The sequence below is a fragment of the Encephalitozoon intestinalis genome, chromosome VIII, assembly GCF_000146465.1.
Source record: "Encephalitozoon intestinalis ATCC 50506 chromosome VIII, complete sequence".
Lineage (NCBI taxonomy): Eukaryota > Fungi > Microsporidia > Unikaryonidae > Encephalitozoon > Encephalitozoon intestinalis.
The window spans coordinates 139,188-160,070 of record NC_014422.1 but is presented as its reverse complement, the minus strand read 5'-3'; the positions used below and the strand labels follow the sequence as shown (position 1 = coordinate 160,070).

At 41.5% G+C, this 20,883-nt stretch overlaps 23 protein-coding genes across 23 annotated transcripts; 9 read left to right on the top strand and 14 right to left on the bottom strand.

The window, feature by feature from the left end:
* Nucleotides 1–17: 17 nt before the first annotated feature.
* On the top strand, nt 18–689 carry Eint_081580 (putative exosome subunit; the record flags this gene model as incomplete). Its single annotated transcript, XM_003073404.1, has 1 exon — nt 18–689. The coding sequence occupies one exon, from the start codon at nt 18–20 to the stop codon at nt 687–689; it is 672 nt and encodes a 223-aa protein (XP_003073450.1).
* Nucleotides 690–734: 45 nt separating this feature from the next.
* Eint_081570 (uncharacterized protein) lies at nt 735–2,303 on the top strand (the record flags this gene model as incomplete). The annotated part of the gene is made up of 1 exon (XM_003073403.1): nt 735–2,303. One exon carries the CDS (start codon nt 735–737, stop codon nt 2,301–2,303), a length of 1,569 nt encoding a protein of 522 aa, XP_003073449.1.
* Nucleotides 2,304–2,346: 43 nt separating this feature from the next.
* On the bottom strand, nt 2,347–3,513 carry Eint_081560 (uncharacterized protein; the record flags this gene model as incomplete). Its single annotated transcript, XM_003073402.1, has 1 exon — nt 2,347–3,513. One exon carries the CDS (start codon nt 3,511–3,513, stop codon nt 2,347–2,349), a length of 1,167 nt encoding a protein of 388 aa, XP_003073448.1.
* An 80-nt stretch (nt 3,514–3,593) lies between these two features.
* Eint_081550 (proteasome subunit alpha type-2-A) lies at nt 3,594–4,295 on the bottom strand (the record flags this gene model as incomplete). Its single annotated transcript, XM_003073401.1, has 1 exon — nt 3,594–4,295. One exon carries the CDS (start codon nt 4,293–4,295, stop codon nt 3,594–3,596), a length of 702 nt encoding a protein of 233 aa, XP_003073447.1.
* A 77-nt stretch (nt 4,296–4,372) lies between these two features.
* Nucleotides 4,373–5,032, bottom strand: Eint_081540 (60S ribosomal protein L10; the record flags this gene model as incomplete). Its single annotated transcript, XM_003073400.1, has 1 exon — nt 4,373–5,032. The coding sequence occupies one exon, from the start codon at nt 5,030–5,032 to the stop codon at nt 4,373–4,375; it is 660 nt and encodes a 219-aa protein (XP_003073446.1).
* Nucleotides 5,033–5,107: 75 nt separating this feature from the next.
* Eint_081530 (transcriptional activator Spt7) lies at nt 5,108–5,716 on the bottom strand (the record flags this gene model as incomplete). The annotated part of the gene is made up of 1 exon (XM_003073399.1): nt 5,108–5,716. One exon carries the CDS (start codon nt 5,714–5,716, stop codon nt 5,108–5,110), a length of 609 nt encoding a protein of 202 aa, XP_003073445.1.
* Nucleotides 5,717–5,769: 53 nt separating this feature from the next.
* On the top strand, nt 5,770–5,928 carry Eint_081525 (Nop10p-like RNA-binding protein; the record flags this gene model as incomplete). The annotated part of the gene is made up of 1 exon (XM_009163625.1): nt 5,770–5,928. One exon carries the CDS (start codon nt 5,770–5,772, stop codon nt 5,926–5,928), a length of 159 nt encoding a protein of 52 aa, XP_009161889.1.
* Nucleotides 5,929–5,987: 59 nt separating this feature from the next.
* Eint_081520 (uncharacterized protein) lies at nt 5,988–6,311 on the bottom strand (the record flags this gene model as incomplete). Its single annotated transcript, XM_003073398.1, has 1 exon — nt 5,988–6,311. One exon carries the CDS (start codon nt 6,309–6,311, stop codon nt 5,988–5,990), a length of 324 nt encoding a protein of 107 aa, XP_003073444.1.
* Nucleotides 6,312–6,465: 154 nt separating this feature from the next.
* Nucleotides 6,466–7,044, bottom strand: Eint_081510 (uncharacterized protein; the record flags this gene model as incomplete). Its single annotated transcript, XM_003073397.1, has 1 exon — nt 6,466–7,044. One exon carries the CDS (start codon nt 7,042–7,044, stop codon nt 6,466–6,468), a length of 579 nt encoding a protein of 192 aa, XP_003073443.1.
* Nucleotides 7,045–7,087: 43 nt separating this feature from the next.
* Nucleotides 7,088–8,023, bottom strand: Eint_081500 (putative pseudouridylate synthase; the record flags this gene model as incomplete). The annotated part of the gene is made up of 1 exon (XM_003073396.1): nt 7,088–8,023. One exon carries the CDS (start codon nt 8,021–8,023, stop codon nt 7,088–7,090), a length of 936 nt encoding a protein of 311 aa, XP_003073442.1.
* Nucleotides 8,024–8,087: 64 nt separating this feature from the next.
* On the top strand, nt 8,088–9,080 carry Eint_081490 (vacuolar-type H+-ATPase subunit C; the record flags this gene model as incomplete). The annotated part of the gene is made up of 1 exon (XM_003073395.2): nt 8,088–9,080. The coding sequence occupies one exon, from the start codon at nt 8,088–8,090 to the stop codon at nt 9,078–9,080; it is 993 nt and encodes a 330-aa protein (XP_003073441.2).
* A 32-nt stretch (nt 9,081–9,112) lies between these two features.
* Eint_081480 (uncharacterized protein) lies at nt 9,113–9,568 on the top strand (the record flags this gene model as incomplete). Its single annotated transcript, XM_003073394.1, has 1 exon — nt 9,113–9,568. One exon carries the CDS (start codon nt 9,113–9,115, stop codon nt 9,566–9,568), a length of 456 nt encoding a protein of 151 aa, XP_003073440.1.
* Nucleotides 9,569–9,625: 57 nt separating this feature from the next.
* On the bottom strand, nt 9,626–10,273 carry Eint_081470 (DHHC-type zinc finger domain-containing protein; the record flags this gene model as incomplete). The annotated part of the gene is made up of 1 exon (XM_003073393.1): nt 9,626–10,273. One exon carries the CDS (start codon nt 10,271–10,273, stop codon nt 9,626–9,628), a length of 648 nt encoding a protein of 215 aa, XP_003073439.1.
* A 162-nt stretch (nt 10,274–10,435) lies between these two features.
* Nucleotides 10,436–11,572, bottom strand: Eint_081460 (uncharacterized protein; the record flags this gene model as incomplete). Its single annotated transcript, XM_003073392.2, has 1 exon — nt 10,436–11,572. The coding sequence occupies one exon, from the start codon at nt 11,570–11,572 to the stop codon at nt 10,436–10,438; it is 1,137 nt and encodes a 378-aa protein (XP_003073438.2).
* A 187-nt stretch (nt 11,573–11,759) lies between these two features.
* Nucleotides 11,760–13,193, top strand: Eint_081450 (serine/threonine protein kinase; the record flags this gene model as incomplete). Its single annotated transcript, XM_003073391.1, has 1 exon — nt 11,760–13,193. The coding sequence occupies one exon, from the start codon at nt 11,760–11,762 to the stop codon at nt 13,191–13,193; it is 1,434 nt and encodes a 477-aa protein (XP_003073437.1).
* On the bottom strand, nt 13,183–13,626 carry Eint_081440 (uncharacterized protein; the record flags this gene model as incomplete). Its single annotated transcript, XM_003073390.1, has 1 exon — nt 13,183–13,626. One exon carries the CDS (start codon nt 13,624–13,626, stop codon nt 13,183–13,185), a length of 444 nt encoding a protein of 147 aa, XP_003073436.1.
* Nucleotides 13,627–13,724: 98 nt separating this feature from the next.
* On the bottom strand, nt 13,725–15,017 carry Eint_081430 (N2,N2-dimethylguanosine tRNA methyltransferase; the record flags this gene model as incomplete). The annotated part of the gene is made up of 1 exon (XM_003073389.1): nt 13,725–15,017. The coding sequence occupies one exon, from the start codon at nt 15,015–15,017 to the stop codon at nt 13,725–13,727; it is 1,293 nt and encodes a 430-aa protein (XP_003073435.1).
* Nucleotides 15,018–15,075: 58 nt separating this feature from the next.
* Eint_081425 (uncharacterized protein) lies at nt 15,076–15,258 on the bottom strand (the record flags this gene model as incomplete). Its single annotated transcript, XM_009163624.1, has 1 exon — nt 15,076–15,258. The coding sequence occupies one exon, from the start codon at nt 15,256–15,258 to the stop codon at nt 15,076–15,078; it is 183 nt and encodes a 60-aa protein (XP_009161888.1).
* Nucleotides 15,259–15,264: 6 nt separating this feature from the next.
* Eint_081420 (uncharacterized protein) lies at nt 15,265–17,166 on the top strand (the record flags this gene model as incomplete). Its single annotated transcript, XM_003073388.2, has 1 exon — nt 15,265–17,166. The coding sequence occupies one exon, from the start codon at nt 15,265–15,267 to the stop codon at nt 17,164–17,166; it is 1,902 nt and encodes a 633-aa protein (XP_003073434.2).
* A 68-nt stretch (nt 17,167–17,234) lies between these two features.
* Nucleotides 17,235–18,032, bottom strand: Eint_081410 (DHHC-type zinc finger domain-containing protein; the record flags this gene model as incomplete). Its single annotated transcript, XM_003073387.1, has 1 exon — nt 17,235–18,032. One exon carries the CDS (start codon nt 18,030–18,032, stop codon nt 17,235–17,237), a length of 798 nt encoding a protein of 265 aa, XP_003073433.1.
* A 68-nt stretch (nt 18,033–18,100) lies between these two features.
* Nucleotides 18,101–18,373, top strand: Eint_081405 (uncharacterized protein; the record flags this gene model as incomplete). Its single annotated transcript, XM_009163623.1, has 1 exon — nt 18,101–18,373. One exon carries the CDS (start codon nt 18,101–18,103, stop codon nt 18,371–18,373), a length of 273 nt encoding a protein of 90 aa, XP_009161887.1.
* Nucleotides 18,374–18,383: 10 nt separating this feature from the next.
* Nucleotides 18,384–19,778, bottom strand: Eint_081400 (phosphoinositide polyphosphatase; the record flags this gene model as incomplete). Its single annotated transcript, XM_003073386.1, has 1 exon — nt 18,384–19,778. One exon carries the CDS (start codon nt 19,776–19,778, stop codon nt 18,384–18,386), a length of 1,395 nt encoding a protein of 464 aa, XP_003073432.1.
* A 177-nt stretch (nt 19,779–19,955) lies between these two features.
* Nucleotides 19,956–20,705, top strand: Eint_081390 (uncharacterized protein; the record flags this gene model as incomplete). The annotated part of the gene is made up of 1 exon (XM_003073385.2): nt 19,956–20,705. One exon carries the CDS (start codon nt 19,956–19,958, stop codon nt 20,703–20,705), a length of 750 nt encoding a protein of 249 aa, XP_003073431.2.
* Between the last annotated feature and the right edge of the window lie 178 nt (nt 20,706–20,883).

The following is a 20,883-nucleotide window of genomic DNA, read 5'->3' as shown; positions in this document are numbered from 1 at the left end:
GCGACCCTCTGCCCACGATGTTCACACCGCTGAACCAAAAGAAGCTGGTGAATGTTAGTGTCATTGCTCTTAGAAAGTTTGGGAGGAAGTATGAACTAGGAGTTTACCCCAACAAGCTTTACGAATATAGAAATGGAATGGCAACACCTTTGAGCGAGATTCTTCTTACGGATACGATTTATCGGAGTGTGTCAAAGGGAGAGATAGCTAAGCAAGCGGATCTGGACTTATTTAATAAGACGCACGAAGAGATAGTTCTTGAAATATTGAATAGTGGACACGAACAGAAGAGTGAAGTGACTAGGGCTTACGAGCAAGAAAAGACGGAGCGGGAGATTATTGAGTTTCTTCGGAACAAAGTGACTAGAGGGGGAAGGCATCTTAATGAGGCTTCTTTGAGGGAGGCGATAAACAAAGTGCACAACATATACATCGGAAATAGTAAGAAGCAGTCCCAAGAGATACTGAGCAAGCTGGAGAAGATAGGATTTGAAAGGGTTGGAATAAGAGTCAGTGTTGGAGGAAATGATAAGATTATGGAGTTTGCTAGGAGGAATGGAGAAGTGCATGATGGCTACGTGATTATAAGAAGCGAGTGCTTCCCTAAGTTCAAGGAAATATGTGAAGAAGAGAAGGTAAGATATTTGATATTAAGAAGAGAAGAGCCCGAAGATGAAGAGATATGCTAGTTATGTTTTATTGTGAGAAGGAAAAGCCCATCAAATTTGGAATTGATGGGGAATAGTTCGATGTATCCTGACGTGGACCAGAAGCGATTCCATAACATTCTCCAAAGATCTTTAACACAGTTCAAGCTTAAAAAGCCAATGATTACAAATTACATGATCTACCACTTGGACTATCTTGTGTTTAACTTCTGCTATTTCCGAGACATTGCTCTTGTTAGCGAATGCTTATGCACAGAAAATAGCCGATTCAACTTTGCGTTCTATCAGAAGATGAGTGTTTTCATACGGATAATTGACTTTGGAAGCAATGGCTCTGGTGGGGACGAGGGGAATAGAGGAGATCTCTCAATTGAAGATGCCTCGAGCCGTTCCTTGGGATGCTCTTCCGAATGCGTGTATCCTATGACGAAAGAGGAATGGATAAGAAGAAGCAAGGATGCTTTATTTGGATCTGTTGGAGAATTCCGGGAAAACACTTCGGATACAGAAGATTCAGATGATAGAACAAAGACAAGGGAAATTCTCAGAAATTTCGAAATCAGCGAATACTTCGGAGATGAGGAAGATTTGGAATATTTTGTTTTCAACTCCACGTCAAAGGTTCTTGCATACTTTTTTGAGGTTCTAGCTTTTCACTTTCGGATCCATCCCCATTACATGACAGAGGCTCTTGATGGTCGCTTTGTCAACTCCTTTCTGGGTTTACTTTGGTTTGAACCGGCATTGAATCTCTTTTCGATTCTGCTTGGGCTGAAGGGCCTTAACATGCAGAAGCTGGCCATGCTGCTGAAGGACTCACGTCCTGTGTCTGTCCTTATCGAAAGAAAGTGTTATGTTGCATTAAAGATGTTGCTTCTTGCAGACTGGATAGGCGACGACAGCGGGTCGATGTCCAGCGATGAAGAAGATTTCTTCCACGACGAGATAGTGTCTGGGGGAGAAAAGCTCATTTCTATGTTCCTTAAAGAGGAGTCGTATTCGGAATTCAAGCAAATATACGACATAATTGAGATCCTAAATTGTTCTCGGAGATGCCCTAAGCTAGAAGTTCCCGAATTCAAAAGAGTGGACTCCAAGCTAGTCCTCTACATAAGACTAATGGTGGGACAGCTGGATCTCCTTATGGATGAGATATTCCAAAAAGAAGTTTATTTCACACTTATAGACCTGTTCTTTGGAAACCCGGATCATATACCTCTCTTGATTTCCCTTACAATATTTCTCTCATCAGCAATCAAAGACCAGTCCAAGTTCTCTATGCTTATAGATGCTGGGTTTTTAGATAGATTTCATGATGCCTGCATCAAGCTTATCTCCATTGATAAGGGCCCTCGCCCGGCTATAGAGTCCATATTCTCCTGCCTTGTGTACATCTATCCCCTTGTCACATTCTACCTTGCAAAGTTGAACAAGGAACTCCTCGACACAGACAAGTGGGTATATCTTTCTTCCATGATGGGTCCCTATTGTAAGATAGAAAAGCTTAGCTATTCCAACGACGAAGGCATAGAATTGTTTCTTAATGACTGTGCAGATGAAAGCTTTGCTAGATACATATGCCACCTTATTGTCGATGGAATGCCGGTACCTTCTGTGTTCCTTGAGAAGAAATAATCGATGTCCTACTATCTTCCCAGGCGGTGGATAAGCACGAGATTTACTTATCAAATAAATCTAATTCAAGAAATTCAATAATCTCTCTAACCATGCTTTCGTCCATGAGCTTCTCCAGACATTCAATTGTGTCTCGCACACGCAACGACTGTGCTTCTTTCTCAAGCTTGGCATAATGTAATGCCTTCTCTTTCTTTCTGTACCTCAAATAGGACTCTTTTACTTCGTTCAGGACAAGTATGTTTTGCCCATCTTTTAAGTGTTTCTCGAGATCGCCAATCGTTTCTTTCCCATATGTTCTTTTCAAGCTCTCCAATCCATGTTCTATGTTTCCATTTCTTATCTCTTCAAATATACCTTCTAGCTCGGAGTATCTCCCTTTTGGTTTCCGAAAACCCTTTTTAGGGAGTAGCATATCCTCTTCTGCTCTGGCTCTAAGTTTTCCTATTACACATTCCTTTTGGCAGCAATGTTTCATTTTCTTTCCATGGTAAATATTTTTCTCTACAACTTCGTACTCCCCTCTACTTAGCACCTTCTTCGCTATACGTAATACTTTACTGTCCACATAATCACATCCCTCTCCTTCGACTCCTTCAAATACCTTCAGTTTGTTTTCAAGACTCTCTATTGCCTTGATGAAAATCTCCTCATCCAAGTACCTTACATAATCCAGCATATATACAGACCTAGTCTTGGCAGAAATCAGCGAGTCAAGATATATTTCCGAGCCGTGGGAATCGTTGATCTTTCTCATTAACTCCACTGCCCGCTCTAACTCTCCAGAGTATATATAACCCATTGACAGGAGTAGAGGCTCATCGCAGTGCATGTCGAGCCTCCCAAGGAAATCAAAATCCTTGAGCACAAAAGAATGTGCCAGTATCCGGATGAGTGTAGACCTTCTATAATCCCCATCAATCCAGCATTCTTTTGCAATTCTAAAAGATGAACCGAAGTCTCCTAGAGTTAGAAGTCCTAGATACAAGAATCTCTTGGCCTTGATATTAGATGGAAACCTCTTCAGAAGATCTTTTAGAAAAGTAACAGATTCTTCGTATCTTCTTTGAAGATATAGAACATACCCTTTGTAGGGATAGATACTTATTCCAGATTCATATGACAAAGGGAAAGAATGGATTAGTTGAAGTGCTTCGCCGTAAAGACACAAATCTATCTTTCTAGAAATCTCTTTCTCGACCCTTTCCATATGGGCCCTGGCCTCGTGGAGCATAACAGCCGTGAATATTAAAAACCCAGATACTCAGAGAAGTTTATTTCAAAAAGTTATTAGTTCTTGCCCAGAGAGTCGAACACTTCCTTAACTTCATCAAGAGTGAATGTCTTAAATACATTCTTGTCCTTGTAATACACTCCTATGTCAATATCCTCAGGACCCACTTCTTTCCCCGCAAATTCCCTCACAGAGGACACACAGTTGACCATGTTGTCATCAAGACTCTCCAGCCTTCTCTTAACAAACTTCTTCGCTTCGCTATATCCCATCCCAGAAGAACATACATCTGCCGTTTGGTAAGACCCACTGGGATCTACCTGGTATAGTCTTGGAACCCCTTTCACAGGACCTGCAAATATCATAAGCGTTCCAAATGGACGGTATCCACTCTTCTGTGTGTACTCTTGCACAACGGAAGAGAAGTGTGCAGTAAATACATCTACATCAGGATATCTTCCATACACGTCGTAGTACTCTTCCGCTATCCGGCATCCCATGTTAACCTGTATTCTGCAGTCAGGTTGAAGCCCCGAATAAGTGCATCCTATTGTATCGCATATCTTGAACACCTTCTTAACCTCCTCCTTTATAGCAAGAGGAGGCACATCCTTAAAGGATATCAGAACAGCTCCATCTCCTGCGCTTGCTCCAATCGACAAACTCCCATTAATTGCAGCTCGGAGGGCATTGTCACACTGGCCTAGATTCCCTTCGTTGGAAAACAAAGTCACAGGCTTTTCACGACTGAAATCCATGGGTCCTTCCCAATCATTTTGTTTATCCTTGCTCTAGGGAATTGAAAAACAGGAAAAGCACACAGAAAGTTGTTGTTTTAATTGTTGGCAACTTGTTCGAGATTTTTCTTGAAGTTGTCAATGCTCCCTTTCTCTTTGACCACAGAAAAAGACCCTCCCCTTAGGATGATCTTCCCATTCTCGTTTAGAGAAGTAAATTCATCCCGTAACATGTTTGTGAATCCAAACTTCGAGCTAACCTGGATCTTCTGATGTCCAGGGAATTTGTTCTTTGCTCTCCTTAATGCTTCAATGGCCACATCTTTGAAAGTGTCCTTTGTTCTTATGCTGAGAATAGGCTGGTTAAAGACAACCCTTGCAGCCCTTCCATAAGGCTTTCCAAAGGATCCTCTCATTCCTGTCTGAAGTCTATCGGCTCCTGCACAGCTCAACATCTTATTGATCCTAAGAACATGAAACGGATAAACACGGACTCTCAGATGGAAGTTGTCCTTTCCTGCATGCTTTACCATATACTTGTTGGCACATATACGGGCTGCCTCCAATGCCTCTGCAGACAGGTTCTCTCTCTCATTTGAGATGCAGTTGACCAGTAGTGGAAATTCAAGGACTCCTGCTTTACGCCTTCCAAGGTCGAAAATCTGTATTTTGGAGTCCGGAACTCCTCTGTTAAACCTTGACTTCGGATATGCCTTCTTCGACAGATATCTGTAGCACCTTCCTGGCCTTCTTCCCATTTCGAGGGTTAAAATTTTTCCTAGCTTAAAATAGAAGCTTCTGGGCTAAAGGACTTGGCCTTCATTCCGATCCATCTACTTACCATTCTCTTTGCACTCTTCTTTTACTATCTCCAGAATTTTGTGCTGAAAGACATCGCAAAACACCCAGAGTGCTGTTTTAGAAACAAACCCATATCCAGAAAGAAGAAGGACTCTTCCAATCATTCTTCTAATCATCCACTTGATAGCAGGCCCTTGGTTTTCCTCGCCCTCCCAGACATTCGAGCCCATTGCAAACTCCGAATCCATTTTCACAGGAACCACTTCTATCTCGAAAGTACTCACCACCTCCCTCATCTTGAAAGCACAATCCCGATAGTACTTCTCCTGATTAAACTTGAGGCAGTTATCCCAAATCAAGTTAAGATCGGCCTTGAACTCCTCAAAGGACCTATACTTCCCTATTTTCTTCTGAACAATGCTTAAGTCCATCGGTTTCTTTATTACCTCGTAATAGTTCGGTGCGTCTTTCTTCAAAACCCTTCTTAAGAATATTTTCGACTGATCAAACGACTTGATAGCTGTGAGAATCCTCGTAAGCCTTCCAGGGAGGAAGAGCATCCGATCCAGAAACTTCCTCTTCTTTTCATTGGTCGATATCAAACCGAGGAGGAACATGTTCCACATCTTCTTAGCAGCCATGAGAAGCTCTCTAAAGGGCACTGCCTATTTTACCCTTTTCTCCAATACCCCAGATGTTTTATCGCCTGAAGGACGGCGAAAGAGTCTATACACTGAGTGAAGAAGACAGCTTCAGTGCTCATCCTGCAAAATTCACAATCGAAGATAAGTTCTCAAAGGAAAGAATAACAATCAAAAAGAGATTCAACATTCCGCCGTTTAACGACTTATGATACGAAATACCTCAACAGAAATTAAAGAAGATTCAATTTAATTGTCTCCCATCCTTCAATTATCCATAAAGATTGGAAGACTGCCCCATACCACCGCTGGTACTGTTTTCTTCATCTTCCTTTCCACTGCTCTTGGCTGAGTTCTTTTTATTGGATTCAGATAGCTTAGACTTGGATGATTCAGACAAATCTCCAACCTTTCCTCCCTTAGGAGAACCTCCAGCTCCGCCATTGCTTCCTCCAAACCATCCTCTCTTGGCACCGATGGCAAGAATAATTGTGATAACAACCACACATACAATAATTCCGATTATTGTGTTTCTCTTGGCTTTGTTGTTTCCACTGTCTCCAGAAGTGTTGTTTTCGTTTGCTGAGTCAGCCATATTGTTATACAGATGAGAATGCTTCTTTTATATTTATTCTGTAACACATGTAACCAATCCAGTACTTTCAGATCCAGACGTGTTTCATATCATAAACGTCGCCATTGGACTTTTTACTGTGTTTCACCCCTCACTAGATAAGGCCGAGCAAAAGTTATCCCTTGACAGTTATTTCAGGCTCCTTCTCCTCTTGATTTCCTGCTGTAAATCTTAGGTAGTCGATCTTACCTTTCAAATAAATCAGCTTTGAGAAATCAATGGCTCTCTCCTTCAGCTTTCTAATAAATAATCCGACATTCTTTATGCTCGAAACAATCTCTCTCATAGTCTCCAGTGCCTCGATCCGCAACGGCTGGTCAACAAATTCAAGGAGTATCTCCCCTAGCACCTCTTTGTCTTCATACGACAATGTTTTCAGCATTAGACCTCTGTCCTTTCTCAACAGAAACTCACTGATGTATGACAGATCCCTTCTCCATATTGCTTGCTTCAGTATACCATTCTTCCCGCCTTTTTCGTCCCCACCTCGAATCCCAGACTCTTCAGCCTTTTTTTCATAATATGAACTCATCCTAACTTGTTTGGGATTCTCTTTACTCTCGTCTCTCATCGACAGTATTCTCTTCTTAGTGCTCTTATAAGTCTTTCCGCTCTCAGAGTTGTCGTTGCCAACATCTTTTTCTTTCAAACTTCCGTCAAGCTTATTCTCCTCAAGACCATTCAGTTCCGACATTTACGGTTAAGATTTTTATTCAAAATATTTGTTCTATGGTGGGTCAGCATCTAGTAACATCTAGCTCAATATTCCTCACCAAAAAGTCTTCTATGCTTTTCTTCTCTACCCTTAGGACATCCAACTCAAGCAAATCACAGTAGTTTTCTTTACTTCCAAGAGATGGGACTGTCCTTCCAAAGTCTCCATTCACAAACTCCTTGATGTACATTCCAGCACTGGCTTCAAGAACAATCCGGTAATATATCCACCCTTCAACCTCTCTCTTTTCCGATTCGAGAATCCAAGCCTTCTTTATCCTGGCCAGATTGGCTCTTCTGTGTAGAACCCTCAGTGGTGTCCTCTGTTCCACTATGTAATAGTTTTGCAGGGCAAGCTCCTTTTTACAGCACAGAAATATAGAGTATGTTTTGTTTGATTGGTTCTCTCCCCCAAAGATCACGCTCTTGCATTCCTTCCTCACCACGCTCAGGTTTCTTATTTCGACTTCTTTATAAAGAGCCAGATTCAACCTCTCAAAGCTGAGGTTTCTTCGGGGGTTTTTTACAGAAAGGAGAAAGGGCCTTCCTTCAACCATTCGAACATCAAAGTCTTCTCTTCCTGCAGGAGTAAAGATAACATCATCTGCTAGAAAGAACTCCTTGACTTGGGACTTAAAATCCGACACGCTCCTATTGCATTTGAGTCGTCCTTCTACTACTAAAGGCGATTGTGTCATGTTTCTATCCATCTTTGTGTACTCTCCATAGATATATATTGGGCTATTCTGCACCGATATCTTCACGTCGTCCTCTACTCTCACCATTATCTCTGTGTAAGGAGAGTTCCAGTCTCCTTGTGGAAGCCTATTCTTTAATGCTGCCTTGTCTATCTTTCCTTTGCTTCCATCACTTACTGAATAGACCTTGTTTTCATACATTTCTCCTTGATTGGCACCCACCATGCTCTCCACCATGCAGAGAACATGTTCTTCGTTCATCCTGAGAGGCATGGGCATAATGAACCGACAGATACCATATTTATTTTGGCATATTTCCCCACTCATGGAAAAACAATTCAACCATGTGGAGAAGTATGGATACATAATATCTGAAATCAATGGGAAAAAGGAAGAGATGCTGAAGGAAGAAGATTACAATGCCCTTAAGAGGTGTGAGAGCCTGGAAGAAGTGGCAATCAAGCTGTCGAGGACATACCGTGGACTCTCGGAGGGAATTGCCTATACAAAGCCTGAGCTGAAGAAGAAGCTATTAGAAGCCTTAAAATCAGACTTCAATTATTACCACGATGCAGAGGATAAAGGTATAAGAACAATCCTCGATTACTACATGGACTTCCATAAGATACAGAACTTCTTTTATCTTCTTCAGTGTAAACTCCAAGATCCAAACCTTGAGAAAAGCTTCGAGAAGATAGAAATAGGAGACTTCAGTGCATTGAGAACAATCAAGTTTTCCAACGATATGGACGATGTCCAGAGATATTGCATAGAAAACAGCTTTCTAAGGAAATTTGAGAGAAAGGTCAAGTTCAAGAAGGAGTTTTCTGCAAACAACTTCCAAATTCTTCAGACATTGTTTTTCAAGTTCCATATTGAGGAGACATTTAGAAACCTTAATGACGACATGGACCATATGAGGGAGATACTGAAGCTTGAAGGAGACCGGCAGATAATAGAGATTACAGTAAACACGCTCAATTCAAAGGATGTAGTGGGAAAAAAGAGAATGAGATTATTTCCCGACGTTCATTCCATGAGTCTAAAGACTCGAGAGCTCTTGTCCCATGTTGAAAGTCTGGATGACATAAAATCCATCTTGAGCGAGACTTATGACTTTGACTCCGACATCTCGAATGTCCTTATAAAGGCCGAGCTTCAAAAGTACCAAGAGTCGTTTAGAATGTATGGAGACCTTAGCTGTGTGTATTCGTACTTCAAGATGAAGGAACAGGAAATAAAGAACATACTATGGGTTGCCGAATGCATTGTCCAGAATAGACGGGATGCAATGGACCATCTGTTTGTTGTCCGATGATTTTTTATTTGGTTGGGCAGCCCTTCAGAGAAATGAATCATTTGAAGTTTCTAACGATAGTGGACAGTAATGCGGTTAGAAGCTCGGATCTGAATCAGGAAACATCTAATTTATTGAAGGGGATTGTAAAGGAGATAAAGACCTGCCAGTCGGCAAGGAGGGGCTCAGACCTTGTATTTGTCCTCCCAGAGCCCAGAATAGTCCTTCCCAAGCAATACTTAAAAGAGCATGTTGAGACGAGATGGGAGAGATTCGCAAGGGCCAAGGGAATAAAAAGAAGAAAGAAAGGATCTCTTGTGTACGACGAGGAGATAGGAGAATATATTCCTCGATACGGGCCCCACAGCAAGAAAAATAGGATTCTGAAGGCAGCAGTGAAGGATGGAGAAATAACTGTGTCTGCACTTAGGAGACAAAGAAAGAACAATATCGAGAAAAATGAGGCTAACAGGCTTGCCAACATTTTTCGAAGAAGAGAAAATAGTTAGTCTAAAAACACGTTTATAATGGAGGCTTGGGAGCTCGAAGTTCCAAATAAATCTTGATTATCTTACAATGTGTGTCTTCCACTTTAGATAGGGGACCAGCGTATCCATCAGCCCGTTACGGAACATGTCTTTCAGCCTGGAAATCTTCATTTCGCTGGTTATATTGCCCTTGGCTCTGGTCAGTTCCTTTGTTGTTTTGCCTGTGAGTATAAGGAGTGTTAGCCAGCATGTAAATGCACTCGACATAGCAAGCAGATACTTGTGGATGGACATCATGTAAGCGAACTTCGTCGAACCTCTCAGAACTGCAGCCAGGGAATGAAGACTCATGAAGAAAACCGCCAAATACAGATCCTTGAGGTTATTGGATGCAACACATCTTCCTATTATTGGGCAATGGTGGTCTCGTTTATGATAGCATTTGTTACATATCTCGCAGTGGACTGTTTTTGTCCCCACTATCCTGTTGCATCTATTGCATATTCCTTTTACATTTGCATTTCCAAAGTCGAGGAGCTGTCCAGGAGACTTCGCCAGGCACCCCACGTAGTAGTAAAACGAAGTCAGAAGCAAATATATGCGGAACGATACACCAGAAACAATGGCAGCCTCGTAAAGTCCTAGAAGATACAAAAGGATAACAAAGGTTACAATAAGAAGCTCTATGTATGCCACAAGTTTATTTATCATCTTCCAGGCTTCCATAGCTCTCTCTTCCAGTTGCCTTTTAAACTTTTTTCTCCTTTTTGCAGACACTTCAATCAGCCCACGCCTACTTGAACCTATGTACAGAAGCCAAAGCTTTGTGGATCAAAAAAGCACAAATAAAACTTGATATTGGCAAAATCTTTATTCATGGTACAGGCCTTAAATAGGAATGCCAACCATCTTACGGAAGGCCGTCGTTGTTTTGTTTATCCTACATATTTCGTTCTCCCCAGGCCCTCCTGTATTGCAATTGTTGGAACCTTCTGCAAATACTATCCCGTCCAAATTCCCACACCCATTAGGAGGATTTCCCCTAAGTGCCCTATTTTTCCTGTCATATTCCTGAAGGTTTCCGAAGTAGTCCATCATCTCAGAGCTGCTAAGATCTCCAAACATCATATCTCTTCCCTGCAGAAAACCTCCATCCAATTCTTTACTTCCTTTATGATGTCTTCCTTTTCTATGTCCGGAATAGTTTCCCATCCTCTTTCTCCGAAACATCCTTTCTTCGCGATAGTCTTTGCCTCCATCGCTCTTGTATGTGTCTTCTTCTCCGTCCTCGGTGAATTTAAGATGGTCTTCGTCACGCCTATATCTTCTTCTTCTTCCTCCAAGGGATCCCATTCCAAGCCCAAACGAACCATATCCTCCTCCTAATCCCCCATCATAGTCGAAATCATAGAATTGCCTTTCCCCTCTCCAATAATCAGAAGAACTTGTTTCACTATCGTAGGGCGAGTTATCTGGTCCATAGTTCTTATCTTCCGAGCCCGAGTCTCTGTCGTCTTCGGGAAAGTTCTGATTTTCTTCTTCTTGCTCATATCTGTTCCTATGGAACCATGCTTTTACTTTTTTCTTTTGGCTTATAGGAATCCAGCTAAAGATTTGAAAAAGATCTTCTCCGTTATTTCTACAGGTTTCTCCAACCACTTGGTTGTCTTCTCTAACTCCAATACATTCCGACCCAACAACGATTTTCAAAGCGTTTCCAGGTAACAGAATAAACTTCGTTCTTTGATTCCAATTTCCATGCTTTGGATAGAAATGCCATTTCCTGCTGCCATTCAGTGCAAGATCTGCAACCTTATTGCCACCCATCTTTGGAACAGGAAAAAGAAGCATGTTGTGGGAATTCTTGCCATCCATTTCCACCATTCGAAACTTGAGCGGCTTGTCTTTTGATCTTCCTACAACTATGTTCACTCCATTCCGTGTCAGGAATCGCTGTTTTCCCTCAGAAAATATATATCCCATCTCTTCCATAGCATATGTTAATGCTAGATAGATAAATAGCATAACTTTGTCTTCCATTATTTATTAGAATTTTATACTCATCGAGGCCAGAATTTCCGAAACGTCTGTCTGTGTTTGCATCTCCCAAGCGGTACTTTCCAATACTCATGTATTGAATATTCAAGACAAAAGCAATGCTTCATAATATGAAACACTTTTTGAAATACTCTCCGAGGAAATAACAGAGCATATGCACCTTCAAAGAAAGTTTTTGAACTTTGATATAACTGGAGTGCTTGGCTCGGGAAGCTATGGAGATGTATTATCGGCCGTTGACAAAATTACCGGGATGGATGTGGCCATAAAATTTGCCAAAAAGGATGTGGACCAATGGAAGAATAGTTTTGAACCGAAGATACAATTGATCCTAGACCATGAAAACATATGCAAGCTTTATGGATGTATCAGCACATCGAGAAACCTGGTACTGGTTCTAGAGTTAGTGAGAGGAATTGATCTTCACAAGTATATAAGAAGAAACGGGAGACTGAGCGAGACACATGCAAGGTCTCTGTTTGTCCAGATGTTGTATGGAGTGGATTATCTCCACAGCCACTCTATTGTGCATCGAGACTTAAAGCTAGAAAATATCATGATCAGTGGGGAGTCGGTCAAGATATGTGATTTTGGGCTTTCGGCATTCTACGACAGATCTTCCGTGCTAAAGGATTACTGCGGAACTCCCCAATGCGCACCTCCAGAAATCATGAGGGGAATCCCATACGTTGGCCCTGAGGTTGATATTTGGTGTCTAGGTGTGATTCTCTATGCAATGGTCCATGGAAGACTGCCTTTTGAAGATGCGGACATAAGTCTCATGGGGAGGAATGCAATTTTGTCGAAGATGAAGATTGATGGGTCTCTGTCCGATGAATTAAAGGACCTAATAAGAAGGATTATAGAACCTGACAGGTCCATGAGAATAGAAATAGATCAGATAATGAAGCATCCTTGGATAAATGTTACAAGAGAGGATCACAGAAAAAGGATAATTTTTATTGACGGCAAAGTTATCGAAAGGCTGATTGAAATAGGATTCAGAAAAGAAGATGTTCTCAATAATATCACAGACAAAAACTCCAGAGAGTACTCGGCCTACTGCTTGGTTAACAGAAAGTTATTGTCGGGAAACCTCCTCCTTGTCCCTGGAGAAGTCTGTCTTTGCCGTCCTTACAGCATTGTCGACCTCAGCTTTATGGTTGATGAAAAAGCGGCCCAGACCCACCAAAGGAGGACATGGAGACATGAAATACTCCGTGGAATGAAGCCTATAAGGGGGGGATGCTTTCTACCTTTTCTATGGAACAGAAGAAAAATGTATGCTGTGAAGAGGGACATAAATTTGAGTTTGGAGATGTCTAGAATCCTCATTGAACGTTCCCTGTCGGCATTTCCAAAAGTAACCTTTAGAAAGAAGTCTGGATATACCGTCCATCATTCCAATGGACTATTGGTGAAGATAGAGCTTTCCGAGAAGATTCCATTTACTACATGCACTCTCACGCTTGCAGAGGGAAGTAAGATCGAGTTTATCGACTTTGTGGTGAACTTCATTCTATTTGTTAGTCAAGACGGAGAAAAAGACGCGGCCATAAACTGGAAAGGACAGGTGTTTAGAGATTAAAGTATTTATACAGGAAGTACACAAACTCTCCACTATAGTTGTTTTCTCTTAGGAATTTTCGGACTGTTGACGACCCAACCGTTTTAATCCAGTAGTTTACCACCCAGACATGCATTCCAAGAAACTTCCTCATACTTGAATCTATTTTCTCTACGTTGCGTGACAGCCACATGATATTGTTGAACACCGTCTTTTGGTCGAGGTTCTTGAGTTTTTCCTTATCGCAGTCGCTTATAGAGTATAAGTCTATTTTCCAAAGCTTCGAGTACTCCTCCTCGGGCATCTTCAGTACCAAATTCATATGCTCCCGGGCCTTTTTCTCATCCCACTCGTGTGCTTTCCTTACAAGCTCCTTGATTCCTTTTACCTGTTCTTTAGTAATGCTTTCCACTCCTGTTCTCTCCTTCAACACATTGAGGAACTTCCAGGACATATAACAGAGGGTTTTGTTTAGCCTACTCAATACATAGAGCCGAGATATACCCATGGACTGGAAATCGGAAAAAGAAAAACCCGTATGCTTAAAAGACTTTAATGTTTCTTAGGAAGAGAGAGAGGCCCCATCCCCGACTTGATAAGGCCCTTGAAAAACTCTATGGTCTCAAGAGCCTCTATATTTTTATTCCCCTCAAACTTTAGACCAAGCACCTCTGCCTTTTCTTGGTTACTCCCATCGCTCAGCAACAGCACTTTGTTTATCAAGCCAATCGGCGCATCTGTCTTGATAGCATTCAGCTCCGAATGTGTGTAAGACACCCGATACCCCATATTTGCTAGCGCATGCATCACCCTCAATTGTTTGACAGAGCTGATTCCTAGTATTGAACACAGACGAGGAATCTCGTAATAAAACATTGTTGGTAGCTCTTGCTCTAGATGCCTTAGCACTCCAATCAATCTCTTGTTATCCTCCTTTGCTCTGTTCAAGACTCCCTGGATGACATTTATATCGTTCAGAGGGCCATTCCAGAACGGGCCGCACAACTTCATTCTTCTGCTGCAGTTATCACATTTGTTGCTAATGTCCTCGCCATTTCTAACTTCAAAGATGTTGTGGCAGGTGCACATCCAGAAAAGGCTGTTTTTTTCAATCACGGACCTTGGATTTCTCCTTACTATTCGAAGAAATATTCTAACATAGAAATCAATGCTTAGAGATGCCACTGGCTCCACACTACAATCGAATTTAGATGCTTGCCTTGACACTAGGGATATAATTGTTCTTAACGGAACTTCGTTTGTCCCCACTCCTTTCATGATACTTGTGGAATACTTGATGAGGCACTTCCTCTCGTTAGAACACAGAACTCCCTTGTCTGTTGCAGTAAGGCATATGATCCCTCTGTGTCTAATCGCTCGTAGCGCACTGTCAATGTATTCAGAACAGCTTCCAAAGGGATCTATGTCGATGACATCGAAGAAACAGGGGAGAGAAGCCATTAAAACGTTGCAGTCAGACTTTGTAATAGTGGCTCTTACATCTTTACTTGTCTTAATATTCTGGAAGACAGATTCAAAGCACTCTACATCCTCGATTCCATTCAGAAGAATGTTTGCCTTGATTGTCTCGACAGAAGATTGGGAGATGTCATTCAGATAAACTCTGGAGTTTTCTATCTCCTTGAGATATCTTATTCCGCGTAGCCCCGTAGCAGACATTGCATCCAAAATTCGAATAGAAGTGGAGTCCTTGAAGCATTCCCTGATAATCTCTACAGATATGTCCCGATTGAATTTTTGTGCAGGATTGAAGAATGTTCGTTCGTTCTTGATAATTGTTGTAGACTCTTCTTGAATAGTTTCTTTGGATCCGCTGTCTTCCATATGGGGTGGGACGTCATTTGGAAGCTAGATAAAAACTTGATGGAACTTGGAGCTGGATTCAAAGCGCCTCTCCGTTTTGGAGGGTCTGTGTTCTTCTGGTTAATATCTTTTCCTGGGCTATTAGAAACCTTCCTATCTTGGAATGCTGCTCCACCATCCTCCCTATTCCAGTGCAAAGCTTTTCCATCTGTCTTTCGATTCTTTCCAATTGGACTTGAATTGGAGAAAATATGTCACCCATAAAAGGATGAGATTTTCCAACACTTTGAGGGCAAACCAAGTCGATGAGTGGAAGGATAATTATGTATCCTATGAAACCCTCAAACCCCTGTTGAGCCAGGATAGAGAGGAGTTCAAAACTCGGATTAATGGTGAGCTTCGGAAGATAAACGATTTCTTTTTTCTACTGGAAAAGAAGGCTATGCTTGAAAAGGAGGAGATATTTGCCGATGCCGGGGTATCCCCTGAGGAAAAGTCTCCAAAGGACCCTGGAGTGAGAATAAGGGATTCACAAAAGAAAGCCATGTGTTTAAGTGACGACTATGGCATGGGGAGGGATGACCAGCAGGATCGGCTAAGGGTCAAGTCGGATATGAAGATGGAGCTTGATGAGGAAGGAGATGATGAGGATTCCAAAGGGTCGAGCACATCCTCGGAAGATAGGAACAGTAGATTTGAGTATTTGATTAAGAAGGTAAGGAAAGGAACAGACGAAAAGGGCATTGGAGAGATATTCAAGATCTCCAAGCGTTTGGAAAGAAGAAGAAGGGAGAAGAATATACAAGAGTTTCTTCATGCGGTGATCAGCATCAAAAGGTTTAGGGAGTTGAACTACACAGGGCTAATGAAGCTATCAAAGAAATACGACAAGGCGTATCCTCAGGAAAGATTTCATGAGCATTTTTCTAGAAATGTTAATGAGTCGTACTTCAACAAATCCTCGCGGATTGACGACATATACAGGTCTGTAAAAGAACTCTACAGAAGCGTGTTTGCGAAAGACAACCCAGCCAAAGCAAAGACGGTATTCAAGAAATTAAGGGTCAAGACCAAAGCAGACCCCCTTATCTCTTATGTGTCTGGTGCACTGGGAGGGATATCTCTTGGGATGATGGGGCTAATTAACTTTGGGAAGAGCCAGATGGATAAGGAGCTGTTTTTTTCTATGGTACTTCTACAGTACGGGGCATTTCTTTTTGGAACATCTCTCGTTATATTCAAAAGATTCCACATAAACTACAAGTTTATTTTCAACTTCGATATGTGCTCGTCACTGACTTCAGATAAGTATCTATTTCTGGTTTCCCTCTCGATATTTGCTAATGTGGTTGGAACATGGATCAATATTTCCTTTTTGCATCTTAATCCATATTATCTACTTCTGGGCCATCTCCTTATAATTTTGATTCCATTTAAAGTACTCCACTACGAGTCGAGGTTCTATCTTCTTCTTATCGTGTTTAGAATAATTGTGTTTCCTATGTCGTTTGTCAGATTCAGGCATTTCTACTTTGCAGATGTTGGCCAGAGCTTTACGCCTTGCTTCAAGAAGATATTCTTCTGCGGGAGGCATCTCAATTGGAAGGTAGAGGGGTATGCCAACTCTTTCTTTGCAATAATAAGGTTCTTGCAATGTATTAGGCGTTATAGAGACACCCGTCTTAAGTTTCCGCACATTGCAAATGCCCTTAAGTACTCCTTTGCCATCCTGACTGGATTTTCTATTCCTTTATATGCGACAAAAAGAACATGGGAATTGTTTGTCTATAAGATGATGGTTATCACCATCTCATCGATATACTCTGCCACTTGGGATCTATTTATGGACTGGGGCATTATCCGAAGCAAGATGATATATCCGAGATGTACGTATAGCTGCGGAATAGTATTCAATGTGCTGTGTAGATTTTCGTGGGTATTCTTTTATTGGTTTGAGATCCCAGTGTTCTGGATAGTATTCCTGGAAATAACCCGGAGATTTGTATGGACAATCTTCAGAGTGGAATTTGAACACCTTAACAACTGTAGCGAGTTCAAGTCAAAGGACTCGATGCTTCTTACGTCCAGAGAACTCTTCTACAAGCGAGATTACCAGGCCGATGGTAGACCCAATGATACAGAAACAGAAAATGATTCAAGTGTTGCCTAGAAATCCAAGAAAATCTTTTTATACATTTGGGACTACAAATGGGCCTTCAATGAGATTTAAACCACAACTTACACCGATGGCTGAGAAGAAGACATCTCTGGCCTGATTCTCGAGAGATTTCTGCAGGCTCTCTTAAGATCGAACCTTTTGTTTTTCAGGCCGTTCTTGATGAAGTCCTTTGATGTTGAAGAATTCAAGGCCACATATATGTTGAAGGCCGTGAATAGAAAGATAACACAGAAAAACAAGGTATATAACACTGCAAGGAGAAATAAGAAGGTTTTGAGTGCTAGCCCGGGTGGAGTATTTCTCCAGGGATATATGGCTATCAAGCTATACAGCAATGCTGCATTCACCAAGATAACAGCAACCAAAGTGTACAGATAGATATGGAAGTGCCTTATATTATTTCTGCCTATGCAATTTCCAAACCATAGGCAATGATGGTCCATGTCTAAGATGCATCTGTTGCATTCTCTACAATGGGACATCCCTCCAATACGAAATAAATTACATTCCAAACAATACTTTTCCTCATACTCGGTTCCGTTGATCCTTATGGCTCTTATCCAATCCCCATTCTTGTTGGTGCATATCTGCGTCGAGATGTTCTTTTCAAATGCAACCACATCCGGCAGGTACTTATGATATGTCTTTTTATTCACTCTTCCCGGGTCGTTCAGACACGCCTTCAGAAACGACAAAGAGTTGGCCACAACCAAGAGCACAAGACACAGGGATCCATAAAACGTTTTGACAAGTAGCAGGCAATACATCAAGGTTCCTATGTACATTTTGATATGCAAAAACATCACAAACCTTGTTCTAAGCTGATCGGAACAAGACTCATGGGCTTTGATGCTCATTTTCCTGTTAAAGGGATGGCTTCTATTTGAACATTTTGGAACCAATCACCTTATTTTGAAACTTTCAGATGTTGAGCCTTTTGGACAGACCTATAGAGGGAAAAACCATATACTCCTTTGGAAAGGTTGAGAGTAGGCTTGGAAGTGGGAGATACAAGGTGGTATTCAAGGAGAGGAGCATCATCATGGCCACCGAGAAGCAGCTGGATATAGGGTCATGGGTACGTATGTATGGAATGTTTAGGTCTGGGATTCTGAGGACAATCTTTGTTGGCGGACTGAGTGGAGTCGACATAAACGTTCTTGAGAGGGCCATTGAATATGTAAAGCAGCATCTTTAAGAGGGTTTAATCAAGATATAGGCCTATTAATGATTTCCATATCAAGGCTAAGAGCCCCTATCTCTTCTGAGTCCTCCTTCTTTTCCAATAAAACATTGATAATGCTGTGCTTTTGTCTATCGGTAAACCTTCCATTTATAAGCCGTGTTGCAGAAATGACAAAATCATCCATGTATCCAATAAACGATCTCCTGCCCTTAAGAGCCAGTTCTCTCTTCATTGCATCAGACCCCGTATATAAGTTGCTTAGTGAATTTCCATTGTCTGCCCAGCATTCCTGCATCTTCTTCAGGACTTCCTCGCTCCTTACGACTTTTTCGAAATAGAACATGCATATCAAAGACTGTGCAACGTTTGTCCTATCCAAACAATCCAAGCAGTTTACTCGGAAGACTGTATCCTTCATATCGATACTTTGCAGCTTGAAGTAAAGAAGAAACTTCAGATCGTCGTAGTTGTTTGCATGAGCATTTAAATCAAACGTTGTATGTGGGATGTCCTCGAGGTCTAAGAGTCTATTGAAGTGCAAGGTAAGCTGCTTTTCATGTTTTTTTTCTCCTAGAAGATTGATTACATGTACTTTTCCATATTCCCTCTTGAGCTTCTTGAAATGCTTTGCAAATGCCTTTCGCACTCCATCCTCGTCTCCATAAATGTTTATTTTTGTGGAGATTCCATACTCCATCTGATTCCAGAAGATTGGAACCGACCCTCTGATTATGGTGAAATCAAATATTGTAATATTGTTCCTCTTTGTTAAAAAATGTGTCTTTACAAAAAGAGATGCATTTCCTTCATTGTCAATACCTCTACATAAATACCTTGTCCCAACTCTACTTGAGGACACCAGCGAGAGAAGCTTCATATGATAGAAATCTTCCGACACCTTGAATGCCTTGGCTGCAAAAAACCCACAGAAAAGTGTTGAGATCCCGAGATTAAGAGACTGTCTTTCGGGCCGGTGTGAAAGGATCCATCGGTGAGGATTTGGCCCAAAGTATTTCAGGAGATTGTCTTTCATGTGTTTGTTCCACACAAATTCATCTTCTATGAATAAAGATGCCGAAAAGTAATAAAAATCATGGGACTGCATAAACCCCTTAACTTGGGACATAATCTCATCTGCCCTGTCAGGCTCATTGATATTCAGAAACCTGATTTTGTCAATCTTGTATATTTCGATCCCATCGTACAAACCGGTGAGTGTGCTTTTAGTAACACATGCAAGGAACTCCTCGCAGTATTCGTTTTTCTCCACCTGGAGAATTCCCAAGATTGTCTGGAATTCAATCTGTTTTGAGTCGGGCTTTTTATCTGTAGTTCCTACACAGCAAAGCGTAGCAACACCAGACTCTGTTTCCCATGATATCCTCTTGGAAGATGCCGAGTACACCAGCCTTGCCATCGGATTTCTTATGGGTTTTATTTTGTACCTCTTTGTTTGGTGATGCAAGCAGTACTTCCATACTGTATAGAGAACTATTATCTAGGGCTTCCTCTGCCACAGAAATCCGGTATAGAACTCTGGCGGATGAAACCGGGTATCAGAGACTAAATAAAAGAGTTTTGGATGTGTTTACAGATGAGTGTCTATAGAATAAGTGCATATGTGATTCTCCAGATGTTCGACGTAAGTGTGTACATGCCGCTTTATGCAATTGATGAGGGAAGTTGCTTGGGAGAGAAGCTGACTCTGAAAGATGTCAAGATAGAGACCCGAGCCATCCCCAAATTGTTTGGACACTTAGCAAAGCAGGAGGGAGAGGGAAAGGACTATTGGATGGATAGTCTAGAGATATACCGGATCGAAGACAAAGAGAATATAAATTCAAGGACCGAAGAGATGTCGAAAAACATCACTTTTGGAACCATGTCCTTTGACTTTTCTATGCTTAAGGCAATTCTGAGCCAGGATAGCCAAAGAAACCTAGGCCATTCTCCAGAAATAAAGATCAAGAGCATTGAGGTTAAGATCCCTCTTGCAATTCAGGTCTTTCTTCACATACCAATTGTTCTGGTGGCTGCAATAGTGTTCTATTTGTTTTTATCTTTTGGAATAGAAGAAGTAGAAGGACTCTCCAGCAAAGAAATAGAAAAAATACTGTTATGTCCCTACTCCAGCCAAGAGTTCATCAACAAAGGCTGCATTATTTGCTTAGAGGACTTCGAAGAAGGGGGATATGTTCGGAATCTTGGCTGTGGCCATGCATTCCACAAGGAATGTGTTGACAAATGGTTTCTCAGGAACTTGGCCTGTCCTATCTGCCGAAGCAGGATATCTACAGGCCATTCTCGAGAAAGACGTGAACGACGAAGAGTTCATATCTTGTAATTCTAATTTAGTGTATGATTTCCAATTTAACGTACAGGCGTCTGCTGTAAGCCGGATGTGTGGATTAAATAACGCCCACCGAGCTGTCAAACTTTGATATTCTAAAACAAGTTAATATAAGAAGAAAACCCAAATGTGCTAGGGATGTCCTGATGAATCTTTCCTCGATCCCTCTCTA